A 24,320-nucleotide genomic window follows, 5' to 3' on the forward strand; every position below is an offset into this window, starting at 1 on the left:
GGACAGTTTCAAAATTGAGAAGCCCGAACGAAATTGTCCAATTATCATCTACGGGCACCAGTAAGACATTAATAGTACATATCACGGTTAACGATAAAGATAACGTCCCTGTTTTACTTGATACAGGAGCTTGTAAAAATGTAGTCGACATAGATTATATCAGTAACATGGGACGGTTACGAGACAATATACAACTGATAACCGCAGGAGGCTATCCAGTTCAACCTCTCGGTAATTCTGAGGTAATTATAAAAGTGAATGGCACAATTATTTCCATTGAGGCACTAGTGGTGCAAAATTTATCAAAAGCCTTAATTTTGGGACATAACTTTTTGGCTAGTAAAAAATCATTGATTGACTATAATACCAATACTGATTTTACATTTTGGCAACAATATCAACAGCAACATAGGGAAAATAGAACAAATGGAAGATACTAATAAGGTATTTGCGAACGTCGAGATTGAGTCAACCGCGCGAAGTTTGAAGGTTGCACTTGAAACCGACTACATGGTCGAGGTTGGTCGCGAGATAACGGTACGACTGAACTGTGCCTTATCTCCGCACGAGTTCACGAAGTACTGCTTTATCGAGAACGATAAATACCTACGACCAAGAGGGTTGATTTGTTCAAATATTTTTGTAAGAAATGGCAAATGGTACATCAAAATTGACAATAGGAGGTTTGAAAAAGTGTTCATATTGAAAAATTCCACAATTGGTTATTTAGAGAAAAATATAGAAATGGATATAGCAAAAATTCCAGTTCATTGTATTGATGAAACTGAAGATGATGAAGAAATGATTACCATGAATGACCATAACCTAAGCAATATAACGAACCCAGAATTGTATAACAAATTGCAGACATTACTGTCAGAATATAGTGACGTTTTTTCAAAAACACCAAAATATATGGGAAAAACCGATGTCATTGAACATGAGATTGATGTAGGGAATGCTAAACCGATAAAACAGAAACCCTACAGAGTGGCACAAAAAGAAAGAGAGATAATAGATGAGCAGATAAGAGAAATGGAACAATACGACATAATAAGGCAAAGTAACTCGCCCTGGGCAAGTCCCGTCGTATTAGTAAAGAAAAAGTCTGGAGAGACACGACTTTGCGTGGATTATCGCAAGTTAAACAATGTGACAGTAAAAAATTCATGGTCAGGATCTAATATTGAGGATATTTTGACGTACTTAGGAAACGCCAAATATTTCTCATCGTTAGACATGTATTCAGGTTATTGGCAAGTCAAAGTAAAAGAAGAAAGTAAGCCACTTACTGCCTTTACAGCGCCAGGTCACGGATTATGGGAATTTAATGTAATGCCTTTTGGATTGTGCAATGCCCCGGCAACATTTCAACAGTTAGGAGATGTAGTGTTTAGAGATTTAAAATGGAAAGAAATTTTAATTTACATGGACGACATTATAATTTTTTCTAAAACGATAGATGAACATTTGGAAAAATTACGTAAAGTTTTCAATAGACTCCGAAGTGCAGGCTTAACACTAAAACCTAAAAAATGTGAATATTTAAAAGAAAAAATTAATATTCTTGGTTATACAATTTCGAAAGATGGAATTTTTCCAGATAAATCGAAATTAGTTTCAATTGAAAATTTTCCAAGGCCAAAAAATGTAAAGGGTGTACAAAGTTTTTTGGGACTTTGTAACTACTACCGGAAATTTATAGAAAATTTTGCAAAAATTGCACGTCCCTTACATGATCTAACAAAGAAACAAAATAAATTTGATTGGCAGGACATACATGACAAAGCATTTGAAACACTAAAACAAAAATTGATTAGTGAACCAGTTTTGGCACATTTTCAACCAAATAAAGGATGTGAATTGAGGGTAGATGCATGTAAAGATGGAATCGGAGCAATATTATTGCAGGAAGATCATGAAAATGCGTTACACCCAATAGCATATGCAAGTAGAAGCCTTAGTAAAGCTGAGAAGAATTATTCGATAACAGAACTTGAAGGGTTAGCAGCTATATGGGCGCTATCCTATTTTAGACATGTTATTTATGGAAAACCTATAAAAATAGTGACTGATCATCATGCGCTATGTTGGTTAAAAACCTTGAAAGAGACTACTGGACGTTTAGCGCGTTGGGCGTTAAAGTTATCAGAATTTGACTACACAGTACATCATAAATCAGGAATTGCTCACAGAGATGCAGACTGCGTAAGCAGATATCCTGTTTTGCCAGCAAATACGAAAGTACAAGAAATTGACGAAATACCGACCTTTCTATTGGATATGCGTAACATTGCAGAATTGCAAGCAAAAGATAAAAACATTTTGGAGATAATTCAGGCTATAAAACATCCTGAAGAAGCTACAATTGGTATACGCAAGCAAGCGAAAAATTTTAGGCTTGAATCAGAAGTTTTGTACCGTATAAACCCGCATGGAGTGGGCCGGACTAAACTTTTAGTGATACCGCAACAGTTAATAGGGGAAATTTTGTACTCCCACCACTCAGAACCGCTGAGTGGCCATTTGGGATTGTCAAAGACCCTAGCGAAAATAAAACAAAGATACTATTGGCAAGGGTTGCAAAAGGACGTGGAACGTTTTGTAAAAGGATGCCCGGATTGTCAGGCCAGGAAAGGCCAACAAAATCAAAAGCCTATCGGTCTGTTACATCCTATTCCAGTTGGCACCCCATTTGAAAAAGTTGGAATAGATTTGTTAGGTCCGTTTCGCAGAAGTAGCAGCGGCAAAACCATGATAGTGGTAGCGACAGATTACGCCACAAGGTGGGCGGAGACTGACGCATTACCGAGCGGCAAAGCCGGACCTGTAGCGAAATTTATACTGGAGAGAATTATTACAAAACACGGTGCACCCAAGGAATTGTTAAGCGATAGAGGGAAGGTTTTTCAATCAGAATTGGTTACGGAATTGCTAAAAAAGATGGGGACAACGAGTCAGTTTACTACTGCATATCATCCCGCAACTAATGGCTTGACAGAAAGATTTAATAAAACTTTAGCCAATATGTTATCTATGTATACTAATACTAATCAATCAAATTGGGATGAATATCTTCCACATGTGACTTTTGCGTATAATTCTGAGAAACAGGATAGTACTAAATTTTCACCATTCATGCTGGTGTACGGTCGTGAACCTATTTTACCAACAGAAGCAAACTTGTTGCCACCCTTGGAAAGTAGTAATAGCGACCAAATTAGAGACATTGGTTTGGCAGTCAGAAATTTGGCAGTTGAAAATATAAAACGGCGACAAGACATAGATAAATTACGTTATGATTGTAAACACCGCCATGTTGAATTTGAAGTGGGTGACCAAGTGAAAGTTTTCACCCCTATTAGGAAAGTGGGAAAAAGTGAAAAATTACTGCTTAGATGGTTTGGTCCTTATTACATAAATCGGAAAATGTCCGATGTGGACTATGAAATACGAAAAGGCATTTCACAAAAATCTAAAACTGAAGTAGTCCATGTAAGCAGAATTTTACATTACCATGACCCATGGACACCAGAAGGAACCCCGCAACTAAAATAATACAAGCATTTCGATTAATAATTTATTTTTGTTTTTTTTATTTAAAAAAAAATAAAAGTTGACAGTTTTGGCATTGCTGCCGATAGCTTGCACCGCCAAACGCGGCGCCACCACTGAGGGGGAGTCATCGACGCCGCCTTCCTCTTCAGTTTTCTCGTCGTCGGGGGAGTTTGGAACCCCGGGGGGAGCCTCCACCTCGCTGGCCACCTGAGGGGGGGCCTCCACCTCACTGGCCATGGAAGGACCAGCATCGGTTTCAGCCCCCAGTTTGAGCGTGGCCGCACCCACGGTTTTTCGGGCCCGCTGGGCGGCTAATAGGGCCATCAATCGGGCACCGCGGCCCCGGCACTTTTCAAAATCCCCTTCGTTTCCAGGTTCCATCTGAAAGGGAAAATATTGTTAACATTGGATAGCGAAACAAAGTAAATTTTTCTTTGGAAGAAAAACTATATGGAAATAATGAATAAAAGAAAAAGGAACACTTATACTTACTTTCAAATATGGCACACAACAAGATACACTAAAGAAAAAAAAGAACAGGCTCTGGTATGGGTCGGAGGACGAACTGTGGAGAATGTGATAAGAAAACCGTATAAATACAATTCAGATCCCTCTCCACCGGAAAGCCAGGATGCTGAAATTAGCAAAATACTTCCAGACGATGAACTTGTCAAATGTTAAGGTTATCAGAGAAATGTTTTCCCAACAGTTAAATGGTGCACCATGCTTAAACCCATGGGATTCGCTGATTTGGCCAGTTCGGAATAATATCTTAATGAGACCAGACATTGTTCATTGCAGACCGATTAATGCATAAAATGCAAAAATGCAATTAAGCATAATGTTTAAAACAAAGTAACAATTATAATGTACGGCTCCACATATTGAGCTATGTACCTATTTTTACAGGGCCCAAGGATTTTATTCTGTTATCTGCGTCTGAATTTTTATTGCGCAAATTCTTAAAATTCAAGAACAGATATCAGTTTTAAGATAAATAATGATGTTGTCAGTGTAATAATCACCTTGACCATATAGTTGTTTTTGCATTTGGTGAAGAAAGCAACTAACTCGCGAGCGATAAGACAAATTTGATTCATCGCTACGCGCAGTTATGAATAATGACTAATTACTAGATTGGTTTAAATAAACCCGAATGGGACAACAATTTACAGTGTCATTTTAGAAATCGGTCGTGAAGTAACACTTGGGTGAAGTTAACCTATAAGTTTCGCGAAAGTGCCAAAAATGGAATGGATAGTGAATTTCTTGTTTTATATTAGGTGTGTTACCGAAATAAACACCAAACTGTATTTATACAAATTGGCACTGTACCACTTGTGGGAACTGCAAGGAGAGTTTGATCGAGTGGTACCAATACAATTATTAGGGATTACAAAATCTCTACTTGGCCTGTGGACTCAAATCATTCATACGGAGTATACCATACTTCTACTTGGCGAGAAAGTACGTCAAGGGGGCACTCCGTTTTCGACATGTGATTGTGCAATTTGCATATCACCCCAACAACCTCAATATCGACCTGAGGATTTTTGGCGAGCATGGGAAAATGTATTTGTGCAAGGATGTCCTTGTGCTACATGTGTGTACGGGAGAACTCAATTTTTGAGTCAACCAGGTCATCCGCCATATCCGCATGCTTATGTAAATGATATGACATATCAGTTTCGGGTACCAGTAGTGCCCCAAACACAAGAAAGGGATGAAACATCAGAAATCAGTTCTGCTGGCACATCTTCTGGAGGTGCATTTGGACCTCCTGAATCACACGCAAGTCAGGTCGACCGCAATCCGGCACTATGCCCGAATCCGGAAAACCTGGCGCAGGTGCAAAAAGGGGGGCCCATTAATCAGCAACAAACTGAAGAAGTTCTTAGACACGCGGTAACACAGCCGTTTATCGCGCAATTAGAACCGTTTGACGACATGGGGCCATATGCTACTTATCAGCAGCTATGAGGTCTACAATTTAATTTATGTTACCTTATTATTGTTTTGTATTTTAATGGCTATATGTATACATATGTTGATACAGGCATAATATACACACATGGATGATATATATAAAAAAAAATGATAATAAAAAAAAATGGAATGTATGATGTCATATTATCCCCAAATAGCGAGTATAACCTAGTCATGAAATTAATCCAATTATTTTTTAGCGCCATGAACTAGTAAGGTGCGATAAAAAATGTTTCGCTTAAGGAGCGAATATTCCTGACATGACGCTCCGACAATCTTGTTGGTTGTTGACGAACTACTAACATAAAAATTCAAGTTGTTTACATAACTAATTTTTATCGCGCGGTGCATACACGGGATTCCTTGCTTTACAGCATTTGGAAAATAAATTTCACACGTTCCATTTTTTATTTTTTAATGGAAAATGGATCGTACATACTAACAAATAAATAACGGTTACAGATGATGCTAAAATTAATTTTGTTATAAGACATAATATTGTATATTAAGCCTTAAGTAGCACATACTAACCTTTTGTCTTATATTTCATGTAACACTGAGGGCTATGTAAGAAAGAGGCGAACTATGATGAGCCATTATTGTTGTTGGAACTCCCGATGGGTCTGTACGTTGATACGGAGGTCCAAGCTAGCCGAATCATCGATTCAATAATCGACCCACACCACAAACATTTATGGAACAGTGATCACAATGGTGTTCAGTGATGTGAGATGCGAAGTTTGGCTCATAGGACTAAGCCTCAATTGAACTTTTCTCAGTGTTGCAATATTTTTTTTGTTCTGCCATTGCCGGAACCGAATAGATTAAAAGTGCATGATATTGTTTATGTATAATTTCAGGAGAGGAAAGATTTTATTGAGTTTCTTGTTAGAATAAGTACTAACTTATTATTAAGAAATGGTTGTAAACTTAACTGGGTACTATGAAATACTCACATATGTAAACTTACTAACCATTTATCAGGATGCCTTGGTATGTACACATGTAATTTTTACATTTATGTTAACGATATGTTTTTTCTATTGTTTAAAGTTTTTATTATTGTTCATATAAAACTGGGGACCAGTTTTTCTGGGGCGGAGGCATATGTCACGAATAGAAAATCCGTTAATTCGAAAGTTGGACTGATTAACTTAAAAAACATAAGAGTATTCGAGGATTGCGAAATATTAAGCGCACGAGGCAAGGTCGCATCACGATGCACCGAATGTGTCATGCACCGAGTGCACCGTATCGGTGATGAGTCACCACCACCTGCTTTACAGAAATGTGAAAAACAAGCGACAATAACAAACTGCGTCAGCCGATCAATCGGGTATAAAATACGCCGATTTTAGCAGTATAGGATAAGTGTGAACCGATCAACGGTAGTGCGACCAGCTGACCCGAGAAGTCGAAATGTCGACTCTCCTCGGGAAAAGATCAAGTTAATTAGTCCGTTCTCCAAAGTTGTTCAAACGCGAAGTGACCAAGCCAGCCACCAGGAAATGCTAAGTCCTTAGCTTGTGACTATGTAAGTACAATTGTAGAATTGTCAACTTTTAGTGTTTATAACCGTATTGTGCAGACACGTTTGTGTATACCATATTTAATAGATTTAAGTGTTTAATAGGAAACTCAGTGTTTGATTCCATCCCTAAAATTGAGATCCCGGCGCGACGTTTAACGTCGTGAGTCAGTTTAATTGGTGAACCCAGAAGGGCTCATAAATTAAACGTGACAATATCCTCGACGTCTTGCTGTTTGCGAGTGTTTTATCGAAATTTTAACTTTCGGAGTGGCTGTTCTCCAGAAAACTCTTTCAAAAAATCTGATTTTATATTTAGCCATGTTTTCATCTGATTTTCTGGCTCACTAATATAATTACCAAACCATGTATGGGCTGGACCTTCCAAAAAATTAGCTAAATAAGATATTTTGTGATTTTCTGACCAGCTATTCACAATCGCTGCTTTTTCGTATTTATTTAGAAAAATACTGGGAGAGTCAATAGAAGGGTTAAATGTAGATGGGCATGTAAACTTTGGGGTGGCTGGAGTTTTTGGCTCAGCCAAAGCTGCCTGTAAAGTCATGTTAGCCATTACTGAAGTATTGTTAGGGCGTATGGCACGGTTTCTTTCCCGAATCACAGGGGGTGGGCAAGGATTATTAGAACTTTGTAATAATTCTGGGGGGCGGGATGGAGATAATCTTTGGTGGCACTACCACTTCTAAGGGACTTCCCTGCCAAGGCCCTTCTGTTTCTCGCGGTTTAGGCGGAGTTCTACTTAACGAAGCTCTTGGTTTGAAATAAACTTCCGTGGATTGGGGCTTAGAAGTTGAAGTCGAGGCTTGGGGAGTTTGAGCTTGACCGCTCACGACAGTATTGTCAAGAGTATTTTCTTCGTCCTCACTGCTTGTCAAACAAACAACTGAACTGGGTTTGTCAAGCTTTTGTTTTTGTGAAGAAGTTGCCGTTTGTGTCGGAGCAGGAGAACTCACAGTCGAACTGTGATGCTCGGGTTTGAAATCTTTTAATTCTTTTATCACCTTTTCTGGGTTTCGACCTCTAGCGATAGCTTCACGTAACACGAATTTTTCTTTTTCCGACAAACTTTGAGCCGTACTGCGAGTTTTTACTCGATCTTTGTAACTCGACTCATGGACAATGTTTAAATTCATTTATGTGCTATATTTATTTTTTTTCAAATTATTTTCGTTTTTTTTTAAACAAGTTGATTATTCCTGGCAATTTCTTTACGAATTTGCTTGTTCATCAAACTAATAATTTTTTAACGCTAAACTACACTAGCATTAATACCCCCATGAAAAAAAAATAATAATTAAAATTTCCTTAGCTGACCATAAATTATCTTTTCCCGAACTATTTGATACACCTCCACTGTTTCCCGCTTGAGAAATAATAATTTCCTCCTCTTTTGAAGATGTACCACCCATATTAAACCAAAATTTTATCAAATGAGCGCTTCAATAGCAAAGGTAATCCCCAAAAAATCACTAAATAAATCAACGTCACTATCCCTAGCCAAAAGAAAATAATACTTAAAATTTCTTTTATAGCCCACACATTATTTTCCTGAATCTGTATCATACCCCAAAAAATAAAATAAAGATAAAAAACTCAACTATTGTTTTTCATCCATCTCAAAACAGACCGGCGCCTCCACCAAATGTCACGTTTAATTTATGAGCCCTTCTGGGTTCATCAATTAAACTGACTCACGACGTTAAACGTCGCGCCGGGATCTCAGTTTTAAGGATGGAATCAAACACTGAGTTTTCTATTAAACACTTCGGCGTGTTTTATACCCGATTGGCTGACGTAGTCTGTTATTGTTCGTCGCCTATTTTTCATATTCCTGCAAAGCAGGTGGTGGCCACTCATCACTGATATGGTGTACCCGGTGCATGATGCACTCGATGCATCATGGTGCGACCTTGCCTCGTGCGCTTAATATTTCGCAATCCTCAAATATTCTTATGTTTTTAAGTCAGTAAGTCCATCTTTTGAATTAATGGATTTTTCATTCGTGACAATATCGCCTAAGGCGAATGACATTAGAAGTTGCCTCTGGCAGAATCAAAGCTAGGGCAGCTTGACATGAATTAAAAGTGCAAAACTTACTAAAAACTACCTTTTGTTGTTGTCCATGAGGTAATGGAAAAAAGCTATTACCTCAGGGGGTTTAGCTAAAAAATATGGAACGTTCTTTAAGGCACAGTAATCTCACCAATATTTGGTGCAACTATTGTACTGCTTTATGGTAGACTCGGAAATGGATTTAATGTGAGTGTTTATAGCCTCTTCAGGAATATCCTTTAATTTAAATGCCGCCCTGATAACACTGCCGCCACCTGGTTAAGGTCCTTATATAAGGGGTGATGAGATCTGAAAGGCGAAGATAAAATGCACTGTTAGGTTGGAATTCAATAATATTAGATAAATGAGCGAGTTTATTAAATATTGGATACCAGGGTTGAGAAGGCCACTTTGGAACTACTAAAATTCCTTCGGCCTGATCTACGACTATTTCATTTAGGACCTTACAGATAAGGACAAAAGGAGGAAAAGCATAAAATTTTAGTCCTTTCCAAGATACCGTAAAGGCATCAATATTGACAGATTCGGAGTCGATTTCCCAAGAAATGTACTTCTGACATTTCTTGTTTATGCGAGATGCAAAAAGTCAATGTCTGGAGTACCAAACTCCAGGACTATTTTTACATATGCATAATTCGCCAATTTCCATTCGCAGTCATCGAGAAGGACCCGTGAACTCTTATCAGCTTTGGTGCAATCAGACTTAATATAATAGAGAGTATAAATGTGCTAGGACAAGAGGTAAAGAAGGTGAACTCTTATGTCTACCTAGGTCAAGAGTTAACATTGGGTAAAGCCAATCAAGAACTTGAAATTAACCACAGAATACATCTAGGATGGGCGGCCTACGGGAAGATGCGTCACGTCTTCAACTCCAACCTACCCCTCAAACTAAAAACCAAGGTTTACATGGAATGCATTCTCCCAGTAACAACCTACGGATGTGAAACATGGGTCCTAACAAAGAAAATCTTAAATAAATTAAAGATACACCAAAGATCAATAGAACGAAAAATGATAGGAATAACGCTTAAAGACCATAAAACCAATGAGTGGATAAGAAATAGAACCAAGGTAGAGGACATAGTGAGGCGAATAGGCAGTCTTAAATGGAACTGGGCCGGACATGTTGCCCGAAACAAAAACAACTGGAGCGGAAAAATAACAAGATGGAGACCTTGGGGGGAGAAAAGAAGCACCGGCAGACCACAACAAAGATGGCATGATGACATCAAAAGAACAGCCGGACTTAACTGGAACCAAGTGGCACAGAACAGGGAAAACTGGAAAAATATGAGAGAGGCCTATATCCAAAGGATAGAAAACGGCTAGAAGAAGAAGAAGACTTAATATAAGATGCAAATACCCATAAGTTATTCTTCTCACACCACTGCCAAATTTCTCTGGTTACATGGTTTGTGGAGGGTATACAGAAGAATGGATCTACGTCTAATGTTTTTAGTAAAACATTTCAAGCCAAGGGGGGTTGCTTTGAGTTCTAGAAAGTTTATATGGCGGGAGAGCTCTGGTTGTAACCACAACTCTCTCGCATGCTGTAAACCGCAGACTGCCCCCCAACCAGTTTTGCTAGCATTAGTGAAAATTTCTAAGTAAAAGTCATGAGTGCGAATTTCATTAAAATAATTGGATATAATACTAGTCCACCAGGAAAGTTCATTTCGGAATACCAATGGCATTGACAATTTTGTCTTGTAGTTCTGGTTAGACTCCTTTAAGGCTAAATATGTGTGCCTTTCAAACTCTTTAGTGTATAATTTTCCATACTTTACTGCTGGACAGGCTGACACTAAAATACCAATAAATTGGGCAAAAAATCTAATAGAACAACTATGGGCTGTTAACAAAGAAGATAAAAATTTGATAATTCTTTGTATTTTAACTTTGGGTAATCTTAAGTCTGGTGAGCTAAAAAGAAATTTAGAAGATAAATTGACAATGGATGGTACGTATATAATTCGCAGACAATTTATAATGTGATAGCGGTTCTGGTTCTTGCTGGTTTGTTTGTGGTTTTTATAACTAGAAAAACAAAGACAAACTTTTCTTTTCAGTGAGCGGGATACACTAAAAACAAATCTCAAACTGTTTCAAATGGTAGCTCTCAAATGTTTGCAAAAAGTTGCAGTTTTGTTTTATTCTATAGGAGTTTCTGTTTTGTTTTTGTATTGCGTGTTTAGTGGAAAACTGCCATTACATCGATTATGAACAATACAGATATTTTATTGATGAATCGTGCAGGTACATACCTTAGTTGTCCCATCTGTACATACAGATGCCTCTTATATATGGGTGAAAGGCAACCAAAATGCTACACCAGAAGAAAATCTAAATTAAAATGGTAGTTAGTTTTTAAAACGTAGTAGGTTGTTCATGACATCTAGGATTAACAATTTATTTTTTTCCAACTTGATCTTGTTCTATACCAACACCCTCACAAGATAATCTCGCTACGCCTTTCTCCAATATACTCTGTTGGAGCTTACAAGTAGAAATGTCTTTTGATGTAAAAGTTTGTAGCACAAAAGCTCGAGCAAAATAGCACGCCACCGTCAAAATATGTATTACGCATGTCTCAAACTCTACAGTTTGACTCGAATCCTCAAACTGCTCCGACAGCCATCAAACCAACCACAAACTCTGCACGAACAGTCGGCGGTGCAATCAGAGCTGGTCCAAGATTTGAAATTTGGGTTGCCTGAACGCGATAAACGCATAGAGCATGCGTTAACAGTCGGAAGTTAATAAAAAAAACCTTCAGTGTTGCGATATGAATAGTGCAATTGGTTTTTTGGTGAATATTTACTTTTTAGCAAAATAACCTTAAAGAGACTCTGAACATGTGTTGGAGCTCAATAAAAATGATAGTAGTTTAATTTTTCGGGGAAGTTATTTGTATTCTTAGTAAAAAGTTAACTATGTTGTTAAAAATGTAGCTTTCTACTTTAATAAGTTTCTCATACAGTATTGTATTTTGCAATGTTACTTCCAGTGGCATACGATTTGTATCAATGACCTTTTTTACGTTTATTAGCTCAAAATAGAGATCTTTAGGTTTAAAAATGCTTGGATGCAAAATTTTCAATTTTGAAAAATGTAATTTCAATTTCTATATCTGTTAATATTGCATCGATAATTTCATACAGATTTATGACTTGGTTTAAAACATCTTTTATAAAAGCTGTGTTTTCCCGTAATGTGTTTTTTTTGCACAATTAGTCCGAGTTGATCTAATTTAGTTTCTAGCAACTTTTCATCGTGTTGGACTGTATCAATTGTGTTGTTAAATTTCTCTAAAAGGTTGAGAGATAAGGAATTCTCTTTTCTAATATTTGAGGCTAATTTATTTTGACTTAGTTGTAGTTAGTGATTACTTTGAAAATTGATCCTATACCGTTTATTTATTAAGCCACGCTTGTACCTATGGGAATGCGGAATTATTTCCTTATGTTTTAGTTTCACTCAAGTTGAATGATTTAGAATGGAGTTTATTTAGTTCTTCTTCGATTATGGGGTTCATATCGTAGTAGTGCAAAAGTGTATATGAATATTCTTCCAATTTTGCTTGCCCCAATTTAATTGAAATTAACCAACTGTTATTTTTTCTTCAATTGCTATTGCAATTACTATGTGAAGAAATCTGGAATAAAATTACTGTTATTAGAAACTATACTTTTGTTGTCACGGTCGCCTAATGTTGGAAAGGTGTACCTTTTCTTTATTTTCTGTTTTTCCCGTCTTCTTCTTAGTATTTATACTAACTAATATAGTAGGTTTAGAAAATTTATCAGTATGTTTTTGCCTATTGTGTTTTTTAAGGTACAGGTTTTGATCGGGTTTGAAAAGTTCATTTACATCATCTTTATGTTTGTTTAATTTTTCAGCTAAATTTTCTTTGTTTTTTGAGTAAATTAGCATTTAATTGGGAATATAAAGCTTTAGTATTTTCTTTGTAATTATTGATATAATCGTTTATTAAAATTTGATCTAATTTTATATCAAAAGTGTCGTTGGTAGTAAGGTGTCCTTGGATGAGGTCTTTGGTTTCAGATTTGTAACAGAATGAATGGTATGGTTGTAAGCGAGAATAGCGTAAATCATTTTTGTTTTGATTGGGGTATCGCCATATTCTTGATTTTTTAATAATCGGATATGTTCCTGTTTAGTTGTGAAGCTAATTGGACTGCACTTCTTTCTGAGGTTATGCAAACAGCAAATAAATTCGAACCAAAAAATTCGTTTATTGTGAACTCATAATTTGTGAACAAATAATTTAGATTTAGTTAACCGGTTAAAGTCGCAAGAACAATTAGTATTTGATTAATTGTCAAATTAATCGTGCAAAACGTGAAAAAATGCGTGCAACAACAAAACGTGTACAAAATCGACTTTTTTTAACAACACACCGTTCCCCGGTCGTGATCTATCGCCGTCTCTCACACAATCACGTTATTAATCGTCGCGGCAGGGTTGTCACGTTGATCTTTATTTACTTAGAGTCGTAACATGCCCCCTCGTTAAAAAGTAATCGCATTTTTCCCGTTTATTATCCAGAATCGAAGACGGATAATTGTCAATAAATTCTGAATCCCCGCATGAAGGTGTTTTATGTGTTCACTCATGATTAACAAATCGGTAAACTTGTGCTTTTAGGGCAAAATAATAGAATGGCTTTGGTCAAAACTATAATTGGAATTAGTTACTCGTCCACCTACTCGTAAGATTCCGTTTGAGTCTAAAAAAGAATTTAAATTCAAAATTCTACTGTTGTTTAAAATTTTGTTACGTCGTTGCAAGTGAACTGTTTCATTGTAAAAACGCATTTTCGAAACGAAAGATTCGTCCAGTTCTTCGATTGTCAACGTATTACATTTTGGCTGTATTTTCTTTAATCCACGATTTTTAAATCTACAAATGTACGCTACAATTCTTAGCAATTTATGTAAAGTTGAAAACTTGTCAAAAATATCCAAGTCAGGTAGATCAATTTTTATCTCTACAGCATTATTTATAATTGTTACATCAGGTTTAAATTCAAGTACATTTTCTAAAGTAAAAAGTTGATTTACGTCGTCACTAGAATTGCATGAGTGGTTATTGTATTCAAAATGTTGTAAAAAGTCAGGTCCTCTAAACCAAAGGTTGCATCCTAACAATTCTTTAGGACTTAATCCCCTAAAGATTACATCAGCGGGATTATTTTTGCTTGATACATGCGCCCAATCGTTTAATTCAGAAATTTCCGTTATCTTAGAAACGCGATTGGCTACAAAGGTCTTAAGCTTAGCGGGATCAATTCTAAACCAAGACAATACAATAGTTGAATCGGTAAGAGATTTAACGTTAGCATGTTTGATATCAATGGTTTGTAATACTTTATGCATTAATTTAGCCAATAAAAACACAGCTAAATATTCGAGTCGCGGTAAAGTTAATTTTTTAGCCGGAGCTACCTTAGATTTCGCAGTCAAATGTCTAATTTCTCTTTTTCCTAAAGTATCTACAGGACATAAATAAATGCAGGCTCCGTATGCCTTTTCCGAGCTATCACTAAATCCGTAGAGTTCAATATGTTTCGATTCGGGAATAATAGCAAGTCTTTCTATTTGAACTTTGTTTAAACAAGATATTTGGTTTGAAAATTCGATCCACAATTGTTTTAAATCGTTAGGAACTTCTTCGTCCCAGCTAAGTTGTAATTTCCACAAGGATTGAATGATAATTTTTGCTCTAATTAAAGCCGGACCCACCAATCCAAGCGGATCGAAAATCTGCGATATTGTGGACAAGATCGTTCGCTTTGTTACTTTATTGGAGGAAGAAGTTACGTTAATCGAGTACCTTAATAAGTCCTGCTTAGAATCCCAAACAATGCCTAAGGTTTTCAAATGTTCACCATTTTGGAACAAAACAAGATTGTCATTATTATCGTTATTATTAAACTCAACAATTTTAGTCAACACTTCTTCACTGTTTGAAGACCATTTTCTCATTTTAAAATTAGCTTGTCCTAGAATTGTATTAAGTTCTTGATACACTTCAATTGCTTCTGCTTCAGAGTTGATGTAAATTGTAAAATGACTTTTTGATTATGTTTGACGTCTGCGGGTAAACATTCTGATTCAAATTTGCTAATTCTTTTAAACAACCTAAAGCTTGGAAGGGTGCACTTGCCGTGCCATACGAGACTGTGTTAAGCTTGTATATATCTACTGGGTCCCTTTCATTCCAACGCCAAAATTTTTTGAAAATTTCGTTCATCTTCGTGAATTTTGATATTTCGATACATCATTTTGATGTCACCGCTAAGTACAATTTTTCTAAGCCGTGTTCCCAACAAAATTTAGTACAAGTCCTTTGGCACCGTCGGTCCTACCATAAGCAATCATTTAACGAGTATCCCGAAGTTGTTTTTGAACTCGCATCAAAAACTACGCGACATTTCGTAGTAATAGAATCCCTAAATACCGCACTATGGGGTAAATAATAAATATCGTTTGATAAAGAATCACTGTGTTCATAATTCTCGTTTTTAAGGGATCCTTGAAGAGTCATTTGTCCGAGCCCTTCATACTGGCGCATAAAGTCAAAATATTGTTTTTTAAGATTTTCGTCTTTATTAAATCTTTTTTCGAGGGAATTTCTCTTTTCCCTTAAAAGCGTCGCTTTAAAGCGCTTACTTTTGAATCTCCTAACCAAAGATTCGAATCCTCTTTAAATGGGTATCTAACAATAAAACTGTTATCTTTGTCTCGAGTTGTAGTTTTTTCAAAGTACTGTTCACAAAAGTTTTCTTCTTTTGTTAGAAATTTGCAGCTCTCAAAGTCTCAAACTCCCAAAATTTTGTGAAGGAGTCATGCAACATTTTATTCGTGACAGAGTTTGTTGTTAAGTGACATATTGTTTTTTGTCTGCAAAAATTACTAAGTACCAAATTTCCTGATATTACCCAACCCAAAGAAGTCTCTTGAAGTATTGGCAGCGAATTTCCCAATTTAATTTGTCCGGTTCCGAGCAGATCATAAAATATTTCAGCGCCTAAAAGTACGTCGATCTGTTTAGGTTCATTAAATCTCTCGTCTGCTAAATTAATTTCTTTTGGAATGTCAAGTTGCGACTTCTCAAATTTCAATAACGGCAATTTTTCCGTGATAACGGGCAAAACTAAAAACGACAAAGTAGTTTTATAATCGCTAACTCGAGACCTTATCGCGGTTTGCGTACGATTGTTAATTTTTGTGATTATCTTACTTACTCCTAACAATGGTAGATCGATTTTATGACAATACAAATTTAATTTGCGACACAAAGATTCACTAATTAAATTTGATTGACTGCCACAATCAATAAGCGCATTACAATTATGCCAATGTCCAGTTCTGTCAGCAATAAGAATCATTGCTGTTGATAGTAAGACTTGATTTCTACCTAAACTTGAGCAAGATAAAGTTAAAGAGTTGTCAGGGTTGTGAAATTCTTCATGCGTATTATTTTCGTTGTATTCAACAGTTACCGAGTCATTTTTCCGGTCGATTGTGACAAGCGTAGGCCTATTAAAACCGTGCGAATTACGAGAGCCTTGAAAACCCGACTCTTGTAGGTCATTAGAGCGATTTCTGTTATTAGACAAAGGCGGTGCGACATCCAAATGCGTCTGCAACGCACTGTTGCCACTACTGAGACCTCTTTCATCGAAATCTTGACCCTGAAAGGTTCTTTCTACGTGTAATGCCGTGTTGCTTTTTATTACACTTTTTACAACCACGCGAATTGCATTCGTACTTCATGTGACCAGTTCGAAAGCAATTTGCACAAAGTTTATGTTTTTTTATTTCATTATATTTTTCTGATAAAGATAAACTAATAAATTTCGGACATTGATAGATGTGATGATTTTCACTACAAATACAACACTTATTTACGGGATTTTCTGTAATAGCGTATGAATAATTTTTAAAGTTTGTAACTTTGTTATCAGGTTTTTCTTTTTGTGACAATGGTTTCGAGAAATCACGTACAGTTTCTAAAGCAATGTAGGTAATTCCTTACTACTTTGTTTAAGTTCCCATTCTCTATTAGTTTGCTCATGTAACTTACTCAAAACGATAGGGATTACTAATGCGTCCCATTGTTCTAAAGGCAATTTTAGCTTTTCTAACGCCGATTTATGCTGTTGAACTGTATCTGACAACTTTCTTAGATTTGATGATGATTCTTTGCTTACACTTGGTAGTTTAAAAAGTATATTTTTTACGTGATAATTTATAACTACCTTTTTATTCTCATATCTTTTTTCTAGCAAGTTAAAAGCGATAGTATAATTGTCTGCAGTTATGTCCAAATTTTCTATGAGCTTAAAAGCGTCTCCTTTACAACATAGCTTCAAATACAACAGTTTTTCGGGTTCAGTTAAACAGTATTATGTACTAAAGATTCGAATATGTTTTTAAAGCTAAACCATGTTTCAGTGCTCCCATAATATGAAGGTAATCCTAAATCTGATAATTTACCGGTAATGACCGATTGTTACTGAACGAGTTAATTAATTCTTCTTTAATACGACGATTCAGTTTCAAGCCTATGTTGCTTTTCTGTTTTATCAAGAAATTCCAAACGAATTTGAATACGGTCAAATTCTTGAAAATCGTCTTCTATACTTTTGAGACGAATTTCAAGCTGATAAAGCTGTGTGATTTCCGTGTTAGTCAATAGATACTGTTCAAATCGGGACAACCGCTCGATTATAACCTTACGAATATGTAAAAGTTCCCGAAATTCATCATCAACTGTTTCGTCTGAGTGAGCTTTACCTTTTTTCCCTTTCGCGGCCATTTCAAGCTTAAATCAATAAAATTAAACAGGATTAATATAGTAGGCCTGCAGAGATAGACAAATTTCATTTACGTGAATGTTTACATGCAATAAACGTTACTGAACGGGGAAAACAAATATTGAATAATTTGATAAACCTATGTCTAACAACCAACGTTCACTGTAACAGTGTGGTTCAAGGACAAAACGAGATAGGTAATGGCAAAAAGTATGGAAAACAAACATAAGAAAGGAACGGACTCACCGATGTTTTCGGCAGCTTCTTCAAGTTAATCAATATCAATCGATTCAATTCCCAATTCCATAGGTTGGAGGTTGATGCATTCCATCATCCAGATGTCCTAAATCCGGCTGAAGTGACCAAATGTTTAGTCGTGAAGCTAATTGGACTGCACTTCTTTCTGAGGTTATGCAAACAGCAAATAAATTCGAAGGACCGTTTACCAAAAAATTGGTTTATTGTGAACTTAACAAATAATTTAGATTTAGTTAACGGGTTAAAGTCGCAAGATCAATTAATATTTGATTAATTGACAAATTATTCGTGCAAAACGTGAAAAAATGCGTGCAACAACAAAACGTGTACAAAATCGACTTTTTTTTAACAACACACCCCGGTCGCGATTTATCGCTGTCTCTCTCTTTCAGTTTCCGCGGCAATCACGTTATTAATCGTCGCGGCAGGGTTGTCACGTTGATCTTTATTTACGTAGAGTCGTAACAGTTCCGCTAAAGTAGAATGTAGCCGTTCAACGACTCCGTTTGATTCAGGATGATGCGGCGAACAAAAATGAATTTTAATTTTATGTAAAGTAAGAAGTTCAGTTATCACTGTATTCTTAAATTCTGTACCATTATCCACTATAATTTGCTTAGGGATACCATAATGTGAAAAATAATTTAGTAGGTTGTCAGCAATTTCCGTTAATGCAAAAGAATTCAAATAATATGCTTGTGCATACTTTGAAAAACTATCTATTATGGTAAAAAACTTAGATTTTTCCAAAGTATAAGTATCTAGATGTAAGATTTCGAAAGGTCTTGAAGCTGTAGGGGTGATATTTATTGTAATTTTAACGGGATTTCATTCGTATTTGCTTCGCGCACATATTTCACAATCGTTAATATAGGTTTAGACTGAAGATTTTAGCTCAGGCCAATAATATTTTTCTTTTAAAGCTCGCGCGCACTAACCGGCCCGGCCCGCTACAGCCCGCACCGCTACGGAACGCGAATTTTGGTCTCCGCGCTCACTAGTCGGCAAAATGTTTCAATTTTTCCGGTCAGTATACAAATTTTGTTGGAGATGGACGTAAACATCATAGTTGTTAGTTTGCTCTGCGAAGAAGAGGAACGCAATCAAGAAAATGCTAAGAGAAAGCGAAAATGGGTTCACGAAATTTGCAGAAAAAGGAAGAGAGACGGTGAATTTGCAACTTTATTCCCGGATTTAATCACGCATCAGGAGAATTTTTTTCAGTATTTTAGAATAACACATGAAAAATTTCAGGAACTGTTATTCTTATTAAAAACTGATTTAACAAGGCAAAACACCAATTTTAGAAGCAGCATCCCACCCGAAGAACGATTAGCCGTAACTTTCCGGTAAGTTTTTGTTTTTAGCTAGGCATTCATTATAAATCCTATCCTAATGATTCAAAATAAAAGTTAATATGAATTAATTTTTATTAAATGCAAATAAAATAAAGTAGAACAAAAATACAAATGCAAGTAAGATTTATAAACAATAAACATAATAATATTTTTAAGTGATATCAAAATTTAAATCGGTTGCATCATTGGAATAGTTTTGGATGTTGGGCTGCGTAGGTGGCTGAGGCCCTTGCGGATAAGGAGTCTGCGATCCTTGCGGATAAGGTCTCTGAGATCCTTACGGATAAGGTGTCTGAGATCCCTGCGGGTAATTAGTGAAGTGGGAGGAGTTTTCATCTTGAAATCCAGAATGCGAAAACCCGTAAGAAGAAGAAGAAGGCTGTGGCGGTGCATTTATTTTCGGCTGAAGGCACTTGATTTCAGCTTCCTCTATTATTTTAAATACTTTGGATTTAACTTCTATCTGTATTTCAGGGGGAAAGGTCTCGGCAGTATCAGCCATTGCAATTTTCCAGCACGTTGGCACGTTTGATGTAGCTACCGTTGGTGTAGTTTCAATACTAGTTACCGATGTAGGTGTTGATGGCTCTGATTCAACAAAATTATTGCCATCTTGTGTGTCATCATTACTCTCTTCTTCTTGGGAATGTGAGCTCAAGTTGGATTTTTGAATACGATCAGACGAAAATGGCTTTAAAAATGACAACTCCTGTTCGTATTTGTATTCTTTAATTTTGGAAGCAGCGTCTCCACTTTTGCATTGTCTAAATTTTAGAGCTTTTCTAAAATTGTCCCGGATTCTGTACCACCTTTGTTTGCATTCGGAAGCTGGAAAAAAAAATACTTGATAGTCTGCGATCCGTATAATATTAGTGGGTGTGTGTTTGTACTAATTTTAGCTCTTAAAATGGAAAAATATGCAAGTTTGAATATGTCAAAAAAATGTATTGTAAATTTATATTAAATCATTTTACTGCCTTTATCCTAATATATATATTTTTTTCTAGCTACGGGCGACGGACGTTTCTAGCTAACGGCGACTCTTTCAAAACAATAGCCTTCAGTTACAGACTTGGACACACCACGGTACGAGAGATTGTCCATTCAACCTGTTCGTCGATTTGGAAAGTCTTGCAACCTCTATACATGCCCACTCCCACAGAACAAATGTGGAAAAATATAGAAAAGGATTTTTCTGAAAAATGGCACATTTTCCGAATTGCGTGGGTGCAATAGACGGCAAACATGTCGTAATTCAAGTTCCACCCAACACTGGATCGCTCTATTTTAACTACAAAAAAACTTTTAGCATAGTATTAATGGCGTTGGTGAATGCAAATTATAAAATACTTATCGCCGATGTTCCCGCCGACGGTGGGATCTTTTCAAACTCTACTATGGGAAAAGCTTTACTGCAAGGAAAACTGTCAATACCACCGAACAAAATTTTTCCTGGTACTGATACTGCTTTACCACACGTAATTGTGGGTGACGAGGCATTTCCCTTGTACAATAGTATAATGCGTCCCTATCCTGGGACCCAAACAGGAAATGATAAAGCAAAGACAATTTTTAATTATCGACTGAGTCGCGCACGAAGGCTCTCAGAAAATGTGTTTGGTATTTTAACCCAAAGGTTTAGGATCTATCAAAGACGGTTACAAATGTCCCCGGAGCACATAGATGATGTTATTTTAGCAACATGGTGCTTGCATAACTTCCTCACGAACGATATACCCCAAATGGAATGTGGCACACAAGAAAATAATTTGGATACCAACGCATCTACACTTCAAGAGCTGAGAAACATTGGCGGTAGGCCCACTGACGAAGCAATGCGCATTAGAGACGAATTTAAAAATTATTTTTACACTACAGGCGCTGTAAACTGGCAGATGGACATGGTACAAAGGGGCTTTAGAAACCAATGTTAAAAATATCTGTAATTTTTGATAGTTTTAATATTTTTCTTTAGAATAATAATAACATTTTTTCTTTGCAATAACTTACCTGGTTGACCTATCGCTTTCCCAATTTCCTTCCAACAATTATTTTTTATGTCTAGATTAGAGTAATTTTTATGACTTAAATCATATAGTTCGCTGTACTCGCTAACCAGCAAAATAAGCCTTTCTTCATCCATTTTATGACCTAATTACGTCTTTTTTGTCGAACAATCTAGCGCCCACTACTCCACATCACGACGGAACGCAACGGACTACCGGCAAAAGAATTCTCACCCGAGATTTCCGTCGACGACCGGCCGCGACGTTGTCGTCCGTTGCCGATAAGTGCGCGCTGCTCGATATACGTACCAAGTAAAAATACATTCGCGTTCCGTAGCGGTGCGGGCTGTAGCGGGCCGGGCCGGTCTAGTGCGCGCGAGCCTTTAAGCGTTTGACTGTTTCCTTTATACCTCGGTGATTAGTTTTCCCCTCATGGTAATTTTTAATAATATCCCTAATATCATCTTTAAGATGTACATCTATTAATTTTTTCAAGCAACGTATGAATTTGAACGAAGGCCAACGAAAAGTTTGTCTAATTATTTCACAAAAGGGCTCGAACATATTGGAATCTTGAAAATATAGGTAGGACCTTTTATTAGGTACCATTGCTGCTTGAACAAAATTGATTACGTCGTGATCAAAATAGTTTTTTGATAATTGTACGTGAATTCTTTTTTTACTTTTATGCAAGATGTGGGTTGTAAACTTGGATGGAGAGTGCAAAACATTATGAATAATAATTTGATTTGCTCCGTAATTTACAGCTGTTTCAGAAATTGGTATTCCTACAATTGGATCTTGTTCGGCATTAGTGTGAATCGTATTATTATCATCATCGTCAGGCATTTCCAGCGGGTCATTATCTGGTTGTGCAATAATAGAAACTTGATCCATATCGCGATTCGTGTCAGGTTCAACGGTGTTGTCATACACCTCGTTAACAAACTTGTCTACATCAAAGTTATCAGGGTTTTCTGTTTCTTTAACATGAATCTGAATACGAGACAATACATCTGCATTCGTATTAAGTTTTCCTTTTAGTTTTCCTATGCTATAGTCAAATTCCTCTAATTTAGTACGCCAGCGGAGTAATTTTGATGACGGATTTGTTAAAATTTTCTAATTTTATTTATTATGAAATTTCGTCTTATTATAGTTTAACTATTTAACGCTTAACAACGATTTAAACAATGTTCTATTTACTAATAAACTGAAAATTGTTTTTCTACGACTTTTATAGTAAATAAAACTTTTCTTTCTTATTTATATAATAAAAGATTGTTTAAATCGTTGCTAAGCATTGAATAATTACCTAATAATAGGGTGAAATTTAATAAATATCGGTTAAACTTGTTGTTGTTTAACGTTACTAGTTTTTCTAATTTATTAAAAGTTTATTTCATCTGATGTTTTTAATAAAATATAAAATTTACGCCACACATTTTTGATTACCTGAAATAACATACACACAAATATTTATTGACATGAAAACTATCAAAACACAAATACAAAAAGAAGTAGTAGTCCATATTCTTTCAGTGGAGTCGCAAGAGTACGAAAGGATGGAAATGACAAACAGTCTTCTCCACAATGCTTTATTATGACCTTAGATGGTAAGGTCTGCTCAACAAGTTTTGGTCACATAAATGACCATCTTCAGGAGCTACAAGAATAACCTACTTTACTTTGTGTACCAGAAGTTAAAAGTTAAAAAACGAGATGTTAAAGAACGAGAAAACATACCTCAAATCAGTCGATCAATGTGACTACTGTCTTTTTACAAGGGGAGAGACAGAAAGACCCATGTTATACCGAATTAGTGAATTTAACATAGTTCAATAGGCGAACAAAGCTGTAAAATTTAACACATGTAACATGAATTAAAAAGATTATGGGAAATTTAAATAGTTACCTCCTTATGGAGAAAAAACTAACTCTAGCACATTAAATTAAAAACAAAAAACTTAAACTAGACCCATTTAAGGGCTGGGTGAGACCCTATGGGGAAAAAAGAGTTTAAAACTTATACACCATCCGCAGAAGAGGCGATCAAACAGGAAACAAAATGGAGGTACAAAAATTTTTTTAAAAAATTCACATTGATAAGCCGTTAATTTGAAGGCAGAGGGGGTACAATAAAATCAATAACTTAGCTGACAACAGGTAGATAGTTCTGCAACCCACAAAGCAATTGAAGATTAACAATAGAAAGGTTAAAAACCCGCAACCATTCATACCGCAGGTAGTGAAGTTGAAAGTAAATAATGCACCAAACCAGCAAACAGGTGGACAACGTATTAAGCCAGATGGGGGTAGCTAATAGGGGTTCAAACAAGGTGGTAAAACTCGAAGAAGTGCCGACACCGACACACGCCACGGTGAGGGAGGGGATGGTGAAAGAGGAGGTGTTAGGGTTGTGTAAAAGGGTATGGGATGCATTAAAAGGTTAAGGACCTAAAAAAGGAGGTTGATGTATGGTTAAGCTGATCATTCAGGCAGGTGCAGTCACCATCCCCAGAAGCCTTGTTAATCTCAAGCACCTCAAGGTGGTTAAGGAGGCTGCCCTTACCACACACATGCAGAATCTTGAAACCCTGTTCGGTGTTGAAGGTATGATCATTCTGACGAAGATGTCGAGGGAAATTAGATTTTATATAAGTGGTATTTAGGTTGGGGTTGTT

At 36.4% G+C, this 24,320-nt stretch overlaps 2 protein-coding genes across 2 annotated transcripts; one reads left to right on the top strand and one right to left on the bottom strand.

Annotated features, from left to right (window-relative positions):
• Positions 1-4,636: 4,636 nt before the first annotated feature.
• LOC145739516 (uncharacterized) lies at positions 4,637-19,580 on the top strand. Its single transcript, XM_081994909.1, has 2 exons — positions 4,637-7,078; positions 19,196-19,580. The coding sequence occupies exon 1, from the start codon at positions 4,807-4,809 to the stop codon at positions 5,536-5,538; it is 732 nt and encodes a 243-aa protein (XP_081851035.1). The 5' UTR covers positions 4,637-4,806; the 3' UTR covers positions 5,539-7,078; positions 19,196-19,580.
• A 159-nt stretch (positions 19,581-19,739) lies between these two features.
• On the bottom strand, positions 19,740-21,829 carry LOC145739555 (uncharacterized). Its single transcript, XM_081994949.1, has 2 exons — positions 21,614-21,829; positions 19,740-20,458 (listed from the first exon to the last, which is right to left on the bottom strand). The coding sequence occupies exons 1-2, from the start codon at positions 21,771-21,773 to the stop codon at positions 19,908-19,910; spliced, it is 711 nt and encodes a 236-aa protein (XP_081851075.1). The 5' UTR covers positions 21,774-21,829; the 3' UTR covers positions 19,740-19,907.
• Between the last annotated feature and the right edge of the window lie 2,491 nt (positions 21,830-24,320).

This window comes from Ips typographus, unplaced genomic scaffold, assembly GCF_016097725.1.
Source record: "Ips typographus isolate SLU unplaced genomic scaffold, UJ_Ityp_2.0 IpsContig33, whole genome shotgun sequence".
NCBI classification, from domain to species: domain Eukaryota; kingdom Metazoa; phylum Arthropoda; class Insecta; order Coleoptera; family Curculionidae; genus Ips; species Ips typographus.

Coding starts and splice junctions, on each gene's coding strand:
- LOC145739516 (XM_081994909.1), top strand. CDS start 4,807: ATGGAATGGATAGTGAATTTCTTGTTTTATATTAGGTGTGTTACCGAA.
- LOC145739555 (XM_081994949.1), bottom strand. CDS start 21,773: ATGGATGAAGAAAGGCTTATTTTGCTGGTTAGCGAGTACAGCGAACTA. Junction 20,459..21,613: donor ATTGCAAAGAAAAAATGTTA/TTATTATTCTAA, acceptor TTTTTTTTCCAG/CTTCCGAATGCAAACAAAGG.